Genomic DNA, 12,016 nt, shown 5'->3' on the forward strand with positions numbered 1-12,016 from the left:
ATATATATATATACTGTGTATATATATATATATATATATATATATATAATATTTATTTTAAAAAATCAGTTTTAAGATTCAGAAGTAAGTTATTAAATTACAGTACATTTAATGACAGTACATTTGTGCTTTTGTTTGTGCCTTTGAAGCAGATATTCACAAAACATGTCTGTCTTTTCCTGTAGGACATATACAAATAGGGTGCTTATAATCGTCTTTTACAGTCTTTTGTCTTTGTTGTAACTGGTTGCATTAACTACCCAGATAGTTTTTTTTTAAGGATATTTTAGGATATTGTATTTTTTTCCCCATGCAAAATGGATCATCGACTTTTAAATGAAAATATAAGATCACCAACTTTGCACATTATCTGATCTCTGAAAACTAACATAAGGATCAACTTGTACTCCTGCAGTCCTCATCTGACACAGCATTCCCTCTCTGATCCGGTCACAGCCGCAAACCTTTCATGACAAACAGCTTTCACATCCATCTCACATTGAAGATTGTCAATCATAGCATTCCAGCTGTATGCAGCGGGCCAGTCGCAAACTGCTGGAGGCTTTTGAACCCAAACTAAGAGCCTGCTCTCCATGGCATTATGGCTTTGCTCAGTAGAACCTGTAGATGATGTGCTGCCTCCCTCCAAGATATGTGATGTAAATATTGTTTTACAGAAATAAACTCACAGCTTTTTAATGGTTTCTCCACAACTCTCTCTTCTGCAGCAAAGAGAAATGGCCTCACCGGGGGACAGCGGGGTTTCGAAGAGCTCCTTCTATTTACGATCAGGATATATTGAGGGGGAAAGCCCTCATCTGCCACGTGACATGGACCACTCTCTTGCCATCGCCCGAGAAGAGGTACGTACTCATCCATTGCATGTTGCCACACCACAATAAAAAGACTGTATCTTAGTCTCGTCATTTTGCATTTTATGACAGTTTACCTTGAATTAAATCTGTAAATTTTATACAATAAATCTAAATAAAATGGTTAAAGCTAAGTTAAAAACTTTCACAAGCTCTGGACAGTCATAGAAACTTTCCCATGCTGTGTTTAGTTTCAGCGTCTGAGGGTTGATTAACTGGAGTGATGAGAAATTATTATTTTTCTTCTGTATTTCAGAAGATTTAAAGTCGACATGAAATGAAATTACTCAATTTCTCATAATTCAGTTTTCTAGTGAAACAAGAGACTTCTCCAATGATTTGGTCTGCTTAAACCCCTTGCTTTCTTACGATTGACTGCAAGCTCACACTCATTATTGAGTGCAACGCCCACATCTCAAAATACAATCAACAACCGATGGATAGAACCAAGTCTATGCCCTATGTTTTTTTTTTTGATAATCTGTTTTGCTCATATGTACGTCACAAGAAAAGATCTGTCACTACTTCCATTTCAGACCATCACAGCCGATTTATGTGGTTGCATTTCCGCTGATTATTTGAAAAAGGTTTCATGCTCATCATCTGCCGAACTTCTCAGATCATTGTTTATTAACCTCATAAATATGCAAATAATTATATTAACTAAGGATTTTTACAGTGTGAACCATGGCAAAGGACAACCCAGGTTTGCGTTAACCCAGAATGACACTGGTTTATCAATTTCAAGGGTGTAAAGTGTGTGAAGTAATGCTCTTATTTCAGATTGTTGTGAAAGAGAAAGAAGCCATGGAGTGGAAGAGAAAATACGAAGAGAGTAGACGGGAGGTGGAGGAGATGAGGTGGGTGTTCTCAAAGGGCAGAGATTCCTGTGCCCTTGTGAGCTATGACGAGTGAAGCTTGCGTCTTTTGCCGACCCCATTTCTCCACACTTCTCCCATGACTTCATGTCTTCTCTATAAACTTCAAATCAATAAAATGATCAGAAACGTTCATTCACTACATATGTTCCTTAGCTTATATGACACAACTGACAAATCCCTGTGCATTAAACCATACAAGGCTCTGCTTACAGCTTCATGCATCAACCTCAGTGCACCTCTCAATCTGTTTATCTCTTTCCTATGTTTTTTTGAAGTTGAGCGTAAGCAGAAAGCCAATTAAAGAGGGCCTTAGCATGTCAGATGTGCCAAAGTTGGGGGCAGGGAAAGGGAGGGAATAAACGAAAGATAATTTAGCTTTGTTTTCACCCATCTTAGTTGTCACACAATTAAATGCCATTTTAACATGTTTTATATTAGTTTCTGCTTTACGATCTCCTAACTAAAGGTTCAAATCAGGTGACAGTTTTATTAAATAGCTCATGTTCAGCATTTTTTAAGTATTTTGTCACCTCACTGCACTTTTAATAAAAGATGCAGCATTGTCTAATGCTGAAGACAGTTGATTGAACCAGAACATGTTTTAAAGCTGTCCTTTTCTATTCAAGGGGTAAAGTGAACAAGGTAATCGGGAAGGGTTGAGGATTACAGCCAGGTGGACTAGGCCTTGTTAGTGTGGATAAGAATGGGGCTTAGTTCATTAGCCTGATTGGGCTTAGGATAAGGAAGGCCTAAGAGGCTAAGGAAGACATAGCTAATCCATCCGCTTACTGTGCCGGCAACCTGCTTTTCTCCAAGCAAGTCTTTCTGCCAGCTGAACTCTTGTAGTCAAACACATGACATAACAAATGCCAGTTTCCTGACACTAGGACATGAGGCTTCTACACTGCCATTCAAAAGTTTGGGGTTGGGAAGATTTTTTTTAACTGTTTTTGAAAGTCTCTTATGTTCAACAGACTGCATTTAGTTGATTAAGAGTATAGTACAACAGTTTATTATCAAATATTACAATTTTTAAATGTAATTTATTTCTATGATGGCAAAGCTGCATTTTCAGCAGTCATTTCTCCAGTCTTTAGTGTTACATGCAGTGTCCTTCAGAAATCGCTCTAATATGCTGATTTGGTGCTCAAGAAACATTTCTTATTATTAATATTGTTGAAAACAGTTGTACTGATTAATATATTTGAGGAGAATGTGATACATTTTTTCCAAGATTTTGATGTAAAAGTCTTTACTGTTGCTTTTGATAATTTTACTGCTTCCTTGCTCAATAAGACTATTAAATTCTTCAACGGTAGTGTACATCAGTCTTATTTTTTGTCTTTTTTTTTTACACTGCAGATATACAGTATATGCATAAATAAACTTGTTTTTGAAAAGTTCCTTGCATCTGCATGTTAAATTACATATTCCTCAAAGTCACACAGCCTGTTTTATTTATTTAAAGCTAAATGGAAAACAGTATGCTTAAAAAGATCTGTTTTGATCAGAACGTGTAGTGTATATGCACCTTATTTGAATATTAACTTGATTTTTGCTTATTCTTTGCAGGAAGATAGTTATGGAGTATGAGAAGACTATTGCAGAGATGATTGGTGAGTCTTGATTACTAAATATGATTTCATCTTCTCCTGGGGATATTTAATTTGTGTTCTGTGAACACTGTCAGGCACTTTTGGTTCTATTTATCTGGGCTTTTCTTCTGCTACACTGCTATAAATGAACAGGCACATCCCTTACCCAGTCACGCCACACCAACACACATATGCAATAAGGTTTTGTTACTTTCTCATTTAATTTGCAGACAAATCTTTCGTGCCTCTGGACCCAAACACCGGTCAGTTACAAGCACAAGCCTTCATGTCTCCCTGGCCTGTATAATCCACTTGACTTCAGAAAACACAAACATGTTTCTGCTCAAAACATGTCCCTTACCAGGCTTCACCCACTGACAGATTAATCTAATTTCTTTGCCTGTCCAGTATTTACGTCCATGTAAACACTCTAGGCTGTGTGCTTTCTTACATTTTCAGATTGCGATATTGAGTGTCTGGTCTAACCTTGACATTTTCTCTCTTTGTGCAAAGAAACAACCTTTTTTCATTCCCTTTTTATATTCTTCATGATAAAATGCCATCCTTGATATTCTGCTTCCCAGCTGTATCGGTCATTTCATTTTCACTTTATTTTGTATCTTTGCTTATCATTTCTTTTTCCATGGTTCATTTTCTTGGCCACTTTTCTGGCTCTCACCACCTACTTAATTTTATTCTAGGACACTTTCATTAATTTCAAAATTCGTCTATGTTTCTGACACGCTTTTCTCTCTCACATGTCCCACCCTGCTGGCTTGACTTAATGCGGTCCCTTTTTTCTGTTTTGCTCCCTCCGTCCCCCATAAATATTTGATAAATCACTCAGGCATGCCTGGTAAGTAACAGCAATTCTTTATTTTCTTTATTTGTGTTGCATCCACCACATCTGATAGTGACAGACAGGGAGAGTTTTCTCTTACTATAACCTGATACGGTATCTCTCATTGTAGTATCATCTGGTTTTGCTCTGTTGGTCTTTTTGAAGACCTTTTCTCAAACATCAGCTCATCAGTGTTTAGGAAACTACTTTGATACTGTAGCTTTCCTACAAGTTCATCATAATGTGAAGTTGCCTAAATACAATTAAGTGCAATCAAGCTAGAAAAAAGTAACTACAACAGTAACATTTCTTTTTATCACTTTTAAAAAAGCTTAATAACCATGATACATTTTTTTCCAAGATTGTTTCAAAAGGACAGAATTTATTTGAAATAGGAATATTTTGTCAATTTAATAGATCCTTGCTGAATAAAAGTATTAGTTTCTTTAAAAAAAATCATACTCCAAACTTTTAACCGGTAGTGTACATTGAAGCTAAAGTAATAGAACTAGAATAAAACCTATATAATTGATTAGAAAGCATGATAGATTGATAGTATTTATTTAAAGGTTGGGAAGGGAGTTCCACACAACTGAGTGATGATTCAGTTGAATCAGTGAATCATTTTTTTTAAACAGTTCATTAAAATGATCCATTTAGCAGACTTGCTACAATTTAATGAAATTTGTAACTGTAAATCTTTTTTAATATGTTTCCCTAAAAACGAATTAAGAAGTGCCGAGTAAGTCTTTCAAAGGTCTTCTCATCTCTCTCCATGTCTCCGTGGTTTGTCCATCTTTGAGTGTGTGTGTGTGTGTGTGTGTGTGTTGTCTGCATGCATCACAGAGATGCAGCGTCAAACTGCATTTTCATTTGTCATTATCAACGATGTAGGCATGGTGTAGAGTATAATTTCATATCTGAAGTACCCAGAGGAGCCTAACATCAACCTCTGCTGCATCCAAAAGCAAACTTGCACATATATTTGATTGTGTTGTGTATTGTATTTCTAGTGTAAAATGAACTTAATGCGTTTATGTTTTTGTGTGTTTGTCTCAGAGGGTGAAAAGAGGGAGAAGACTCTGTCTCATCACACTATCCAGCAGTTGATCCTGGAGAAAGACCAGGCTTTGGCTGATCTCAACTCCGTGGAGAAATCTCTCGCTGACATGTTCCGTCGCTATGAAAAGATGAAAGATGTTTTGGAAGGCTTCCGCAAGGTAAGTCACTTTAAACTGAGATTGATAAAGGTTAAAATCATTGTGAATTTCCATTTGCAGCTGTGTAATTTGATGTAATTCTGAGCTAAATAGAATATTCAATGAGAAAAATGAAGGTCAGGACTTGATTGTTATTGATTGTGGATGTTACATGCAAAAATGAAGCCAAACGAATGCAAGCTTACAACAATAACTATTAGGCTGTTGGTTAACATTATCTAATAGCTTGTGCTTAAGCAGAAGGGGTCATCATTGGCAGTCATTTACTCCAATACCTCTTTTTTCCTTCAGAATGAGGATGTGCTGAAGAAATGTGCACAGGAATACCTGTCTCGTGTCCGTAAGGAGGAGCAGCGCTACCAGGCCTTGAAGATCCATGCTGAGGAGAAACTGGATAAGTAAGTACAGATCTTTCACATGCATATGTTTTTAATATGTTTTGCTTTGTACGTGATTTCTTTTGCCTGGAACAACAACTGTTCGTCTAATTAAGGGTTTGACTTACACTGTGCGAGAGTCCTTAGAAATATGAAATGATGGCATGACTCTGACCATGTGGCACCCACAGGGCGAATGCTGAAATCGCTCAGGTGAGAGGCAAAGCCAAGCAGGAGCAGGCAGCGTATCAGGCCAGTCTGAGGAAAGAACAGATGAAGGTGGACTCACTGGAGCGCACACTGGAACAAAAGGTTTGCTCACACTCACAAATCCACATGCTCATCGGTTAAAGTCTGATCTTGCAAGCCTAAAAGTACATTTTGTTGTTGTTAAAACATTTAGTAATTTTTTTTTATAGCAAAGCAAACAAATATTTTATTTATTTAAATATATAATGTTATTTATGCAATGCTTCTTTTGTAAAATAATTAAGATTTTTTTGTTGAAAGAAGTCTCTTATGCTTAACAAGGCTGCATTTATTTAATCAAAAGTACATTACAAATAGTAATATAACTTTACAATAGTTTTCTATTTTAATTTATTTTAAAATATAATGTAAAATATAATACATAATTATAATCTATAATTATAATTAATATCTATCATCTAATTTGATTTTAAATAAAAAATTCATACTTTTACCCAGTACTGACTTTACTGTTACATTAGATACATTTAATGCATCGTTGCTGAACGCATTAATTTTTTATCAATAGTACAACAGTATAGTCATTTAAAATGTTACAAAAGACCACAAAAATATTAAACAGTACAACACTGAAAATATTAGCGGAGTAATGGCTGCTGAAAAATAAAATAGATTAGTATAGAAATCAGATTTTTAAAATTATAATATTTCACAATTTGAATGTATTTTTGATCATACTGTAAGAGAGGTCTTTAAAAAAAAAAAGATTAAGAGGTTAACATGATTTTTTGGATTCTGTTTACAGAACAAAGAGATCGAGGAACTGACCAAAATTTGTGATGAACTGATTGCCAAGATGGGAAAGAGCTAGCCGTCCATTCGACAGAGTTCTGTCCATACCACAAAGGGACACTAGAACAATAACCGGACATGATGGAGGGGCAAGATTAAAGTGTTCATTATTGTTTTTTCCTCTTTCTAATGGACAGAACAATAAACTAACCAAACAAAAGGAATTCACACTACTGAAGTCTTCACATAAACTGTCCCTAGGACTGTGAGGACACACTAGTTTCTGGCTGTAATTATTTTCAATGTGTTAATGTACACCACCTTACCTACGTTGAGGGTCTTGTGAAAGGACTCCCCATCAGTAGAGACTTTTTTGAGTGTCTGTATAGCTCTCTCTCTCTCTCACACACACACACACACACTAACACGCAGAGAGTATGTGTTTATAATGAGTCTGAAGTTATGAGTGCTGTTGCCATGACAACCACTGATGGAGCCGACTGTTAAACTGATTGCTATGGTACCCTCTTCTTAACTTGAAAACAGAAATGACCAGAGAGAATATATATAATATAAAACAGATGAATTAATCATTTAGTGGTCACAAAGTGGTATTCATGATCATGAAAAAAATGCATGTTGTAGGCCTTGACGGTTTTGTAAATATGAAAATGACTTGAAAATAGTAAAGGAACATAACTGCAGATTTTTATACTGTTAGTTTGATCATCTTCCTTGTGTATCTTTGTAGATACTTGTTGTTCATTTGTTTCGTTGTCTTCTAGCAACACTGATGTGTGATTTTATTTTTGGATTTTATTTTGATATATAAATGAACCCACTTGTCACTGTCAGTGGTTCTGAGCTAATTTAATCTGAATGGTTTTGTCTCAGTCCTGTTATAGCTGATGTTTTAGACAAAAGAAGCTCTGTCAGCTATAGAGGACATGCTTACAAAGTGCAATAAAAGATGGCAATACAGCTTCTGTTTATCTGACCATTAAACACAGACACAGTCAATATGCAAAATGTAAAGGCTTGATGATTGATGTAATAACAATCACATTTACATTTATTCATTTAGCAGATGCTTTTAGCCTCCCACTAGGGCATTTGAAGAAAGCAATAATGTTGTTAATGAACAAACAATGAATCTTGCTGACATGATCCTACGTATGTGCATAAAAAGATGCATTAGTTAGCCGGCAGATGGGTCTTTAAATCACGCCAGACAGACTATATTAGTGCCAATTTCATGCTGGCACAGAACCAAACTGTCTGAGTGAGTGAAGAAAAAAAAAATGAGATGGTAGAATTAAGAAAAAAAAGAAGTGTCCTTAAAATAAGGAAAAAATATAATTGTATTATATATAATAAAATTGCTTTCATTTTATTATTTTACCCCTGAAAGTGAAAAATAAATTAAATTACATATACAGTAGGAATTTAATAACAAAAAAATAGGAAGTAGTTAATGTGGGAAGAATAACTAAGAAAAACAGAAGTTACATAATTATGCTGATCTATTAAGCTGATCTAATCATTCATTTGGAGTAAAGGTTTGGTTTTAGTTTCTCTTACCGCATGCACATATTCAAACAGCCTTTGCATCAACACTTTGATTGGTTGTGTTCACTGTTCTGCTGTGTCACAAAGAGAAATCATGTGAGTTTGGTCTCTGATGGAGGCATTAGTTGAATGAAATCTGTAGGGCGTATCAGACCCCTAGCTAGCATTCAGCACTGTATGGGTGGAGCACAGTAACCGATCCCTCGTTCTGATTAGTCAAGATGGTGAGGATCCATTCAGATCTTAAGACCCAAGCACAGGCCTCAGAGGACAGGCTGGTAATCTGTGTGTCCTCACTGCCGTTGGGTATTAGCTCTCCGAAAGCAGGACTTAAGCTCAAAGGTTTTAAGAGCAAACAACCTGCTTTTCACTGTGCTAACCTGACAGCCACAGACCACCTGTAACATGAGAGCGCTCCATTTCTTCATGCTGCTGGGCCTGGGCCTCTTCCTCCTCGCTGCTCACAGTGAGTACTTCTCTGTTGTTGTTTTTTTCAACTTTTTTAGATTTTTCACTCCTGTCTTCTCAGTACTGCATGTGAGCCACACTCACTCACAAGTGTTTATTTGCTTTATAGGCAAGACTTCTCAGTCTAGTGATTTTGCTTTTTCGGTGTCATTTTCATAATTTTTGTTTAATTTAGTTTCTCCAATTTCATTCTTTTGAGGCTTCATTATGACTGAGAATGTCTTGTTGGCCTTGAGGACGGTGTTAAAGGACTAACAGAAAAGAATTGGTGCAATTCAATCCCTTAAACAGATTGAAGGCTAAAAGAGTTTGCAGGTCTGGAGTCTTTATTTTTATTAGATTGGACCAAAAAAAAGAGAGGGGAATATCTACCTGAAGTAGACAGCGAAACATTACTGTGAAAGCATCCCTGTGAAATTTGAGAACCAAGTGCTAATTAAGTTTAGAAAAAAAATATTTTTTTTAATAAGAAAACCAAAATTACACATTGAAGCTAATATGCATATGCAGATAATTAACATATGCATATTAACTCAGGAGCTCAGGTAATTTATTTATATATATTTTTTGCTCTTTTTATAAAAAATTCTCTCCCAACAAACTAAATTAATTTATTATAGAAAAGTATATTTGACAAATGACAGCTGAAATATTTCCAGTAAACATCAAGTATGGTCGTATAGTACAGAACTGTCTGGATATAATTGACAAATGGCAACTGAGGTCAGGCATAGAGAAACTGGAGATTGCTTGTTCTTTCTTGTTATGGATGTTTTGTGCAGATGATTTGTAACAACTTTATTTTTAACCTCTGTCGGAAGGTTTTTGGAGTAGGGAATAAAGGAGACAACAGCATTAATTCCAAACCAGTGATTTGTTTCAAATATTCATATGTGTGTGTGTGTGTGTGTGTAGTTTTTGAAGGACAATAAATAATACCTTTAGTGACTTATGTGACATCATGGATTAGTATAAAATTCAACAGGGTGTTCTATACATTACTTATAGTCTCAAACATTCTGAAAAATTAAATATTTACCATCTTCAGTGTCACACGATTGTCCGGAAATCATTCAAATTAATTTTCTGATTTACTTCTCAAGAAACATTTCTTGTTATCAGTGTTGGAACTCCGAGACGCACTCAACATACAGGAAGTAACAGCTTAATGTATACATTTTAGGAGTGAAAGGATGACGTTTTAGATAAATGCTTTGAAAAAGAATGTGACTTTCATGCTGGTGCTATACTTTAAAAGTTTACCTAATTTCAAACAGCCTGAAAAGCCTGCCAGTAAAATCATCTGTGAACTGAAGGTTTAGCTATCAAAGAGAGTGACTCAGATGCAGCAGAAGGATGTCTTTCGGGTGAGCTAACAGTGCTAAGACACATATAGCAGATCCTTTTAAAAGGAATAGTAAAATAATAAACAAAATAATTTATTATTATTATTATTATTGATAATACTACCACTACTAATAATAAATAGATTTTATTCTCAAGTAACTTCATTATTATGTTTCATTTTTACTGGAAATCAAGACAAAGAAAAAGAAAAGTAATAAAAATTGATGGGTCAGTACTTACACTTTAGGCATTTTTTTTTGTTGGGAATTTTAATGTTGAATTACTTTTGCCCTTCTTTGTCTCTATTTAGGTGAGGTGCTGAAGTGTTACACCTGCATGGGCTCTACAGATGAAGACTGTAATCGCCAGGGCTCCAAAACATGTCCGAGCTACTCAGATGCATGTGCTGTTGTCCGTGGACATGGCAGTAAGTTTAATGGGTACATAGTTAATAGTTAATCTTCCTGCATGGATGGATGAGAGGAAACTGGGCAAGAACATTTTTTTTTATTTCCTTGGATGTGGGTGATAAATTACAGAGGGATAAATCTTTAGAGAAATCATTAATGACCGTATATGTGTGTGTGCTTTAAGGGGAGGCACTGGATCAAGTTGGTGTTTAAGGAAGACAGACTGCTCTGTCTGGCTCCAGCTTAGAAATAGCAGGAGGTCTACAGCTTCCTTATGAGGATCAAGGCACATTAATATGTTATCACGCTCTCATGCCGTTCTTGTCATTTTAGGTGGCGTAATGAAGTCGTGCTCATACAAATCCTTCTGCAGCCAGGCTAACAGCCAGGGCTACAGAGCTCCAGGGGTCAAAGTTCACTGCTGCTACTCTGATGACTGCAATGTGACAGGACATGCCACCAGAATCAGCCCAGGCTTCAGCTTCCTCCTGGGCCTTCTGTTATTCGTCTGGCATCTGCTGTCAAACTAATGCTATACCCTAGACAAACTGACCTGGCTATTAAAGACCATTACCATTGTGGAACTTGGCGGAACTCTGTATACTCTGTGATTGTTCACATACATACCGATAAAATACAACACTGCAAATGTCAGCAAGTGTACTGCCATGGGATTGTGCATGCAATGCATATTAGGTTAATAAAGCACACACACACGCATACAGAACCTCTCATACACAGATTTAGTCACATTTCTACTCTGCATAAAGCAAATGTATTTATTATCGTTTCAGACTTTCTAGGAATTCAAAAAGCCAAAAGCCTTTCTATTCTGTAGGTCAAATGAACCTAAATGAACTCTATTAATGTGATAGTTCACACAAAAATGAAACTCCTATTGTCATCATTTACTCACCCTCATGTCATTCTTAAAGCACAAAATAAGTTATCTATACTTGGTAAAGATCTATTTTCATTGTAATGTAAGCATATTTTTTGGTGAAATATCTATTTAAAAGCCATTTTGTTGTAATGAACAAAGAGTTTGGTATAATGAAGAAAGAGATGTTTTAAGATAAGCCTCAAATATGTTGTAAATGAATGTGTAGTTTAATTTTCATGTCTTTACATGGAAATGAACATGAAGATAACACTCTCTGGCTTGTTTGGCTTTTGTGCTTGACTGTAAATAAACACTGCTTTTTCCTTATGGTTCAGTGGGTGTTTATTTATTTATTTCAATAGGATTCAGTCAGGAAACTGAGTGAGCGTATTTGTTATTCATACACTTCTTTAATTACTGAGAAAAGTATAATGTTACCTAGCATGATAAAAATGATCAAACTTCTCCAGATCAGTCTGCAGATCTTATTTTGGAGAACATCTTATCTAATCATTATAGGCCTTTATTTTCTGAAACCCCCCCCCCCCACC

The 12,016-nt window shown here is 35.8% G+C and overlaps 2 protein-coding genes across 2 annotated transcripts in view; both read left to right on the forward strand.

The window, feature by feature from the left end:
• LOC107716334 (transforming acidic coiled-coil-containing protein 2-like) overlaps positions 1–7,769 on the forward strand; it is a 16,729-nt gene extending 8,960 nt beyond the window's left edge. Inside the window, exons 8-15 of the mRNA XM_016522733.1 lie at positions 729–863; positions 1,656–1,732; positions 3,326–3,369; positions 4,196–4,204; positions 5,249–5,409; positions 5,701–5,807; positions 5,978–6,098; positions 6,802–7,769. Coding sequence (XP_016378219.1) covers positions 729–863; positions 1,656–1,732; positions 3,326–3,369; positions 4,196–4,204; positions 5,249–5,409; positions 5,701–5,807; positions 5,978–6,098; positions 6,802–6,867 — 720 coding nt within the window. The 3' untranslated portion in view covers positions 6,868–7,769. The remainder of the gene's footprint in view (positions 1–728; positions 864–1,655; positions 1,733–3,325; positions 3,370–4,195; positions 4,205–5,248; positions 5,410–5,700; positions 5,808–5,977; positions 6,099–6,801) is intronic.
• Positions 7,770–8,600: 831 nt separating this feature from the next.
• LOC107716297 (prostate stem cell antigen-like) lies at positions 8,601–11,516 on the forward strand. Its single transcript, XM_016522669.1, has 3 exons — positions 8,601–8,823; positions 10,483–10,599; positions 10,916–11,516. Exons 1-3 carry the CDS (start codon positions 8,763–8,765, stop codon positions 11,110–11,112), a joined length of 375 nt encoding a protein of 124 aa, XP_016378155.1. The 5' UTR covers positions 8,601–8,762; the 3' UTR covers positions 11,113–11,516.
• The last annotated feature ends 500 nt before the right edge of the window (positions 11,517–12,016 follow it).

The sequence above is a fragment of the Sinocyclocheilus rhinocerous genome, unplaced genomic scaffold (genome assembly GCF_001515625.1).
Source record: "Sinocyclocheilus rhinocerous isolate Xijiao unplaced genomic scaffold, SAMN03320098_v1.1 scaffold869, whole genome shotgun sequence".
Lineage (NCBI taxonomy): Eukaryota > Metazoa > Chordata > Actinopteri > Cypriniformes > Cyprinidae > Sinocyclocheilus > Sinocyclocheilus rhinocerous.

What these genes read in the sequence shown, in the direction of transcription:
- LOC107716297 (XM_016522669.1), top strand. Translation starts at nt 8,763, where the DNA reads ATGAGAGCGCTCCATTTCTTCATGCTGCTGGGCCTGGGCCTCTTCCTC. An exon ending in CTTCCTCCTCGCTGCTCACA is followed by an intron (nt 8,824 to 10,482) that starts GTGAGTACTTCT and finishes GTCTCTATTTAG; the next exon opens with GTGAGGTGCTGAAGTGTTAC. An exon ending in TGTTGTCCGTGGACATGGCA is followed by an intron (nt 10,600 to 10,915) that starts GTAAGTTTAATG and finishes TTGTCATTTTAG; the next exon opens with GTGGCGTAATGAAGTCGTGC.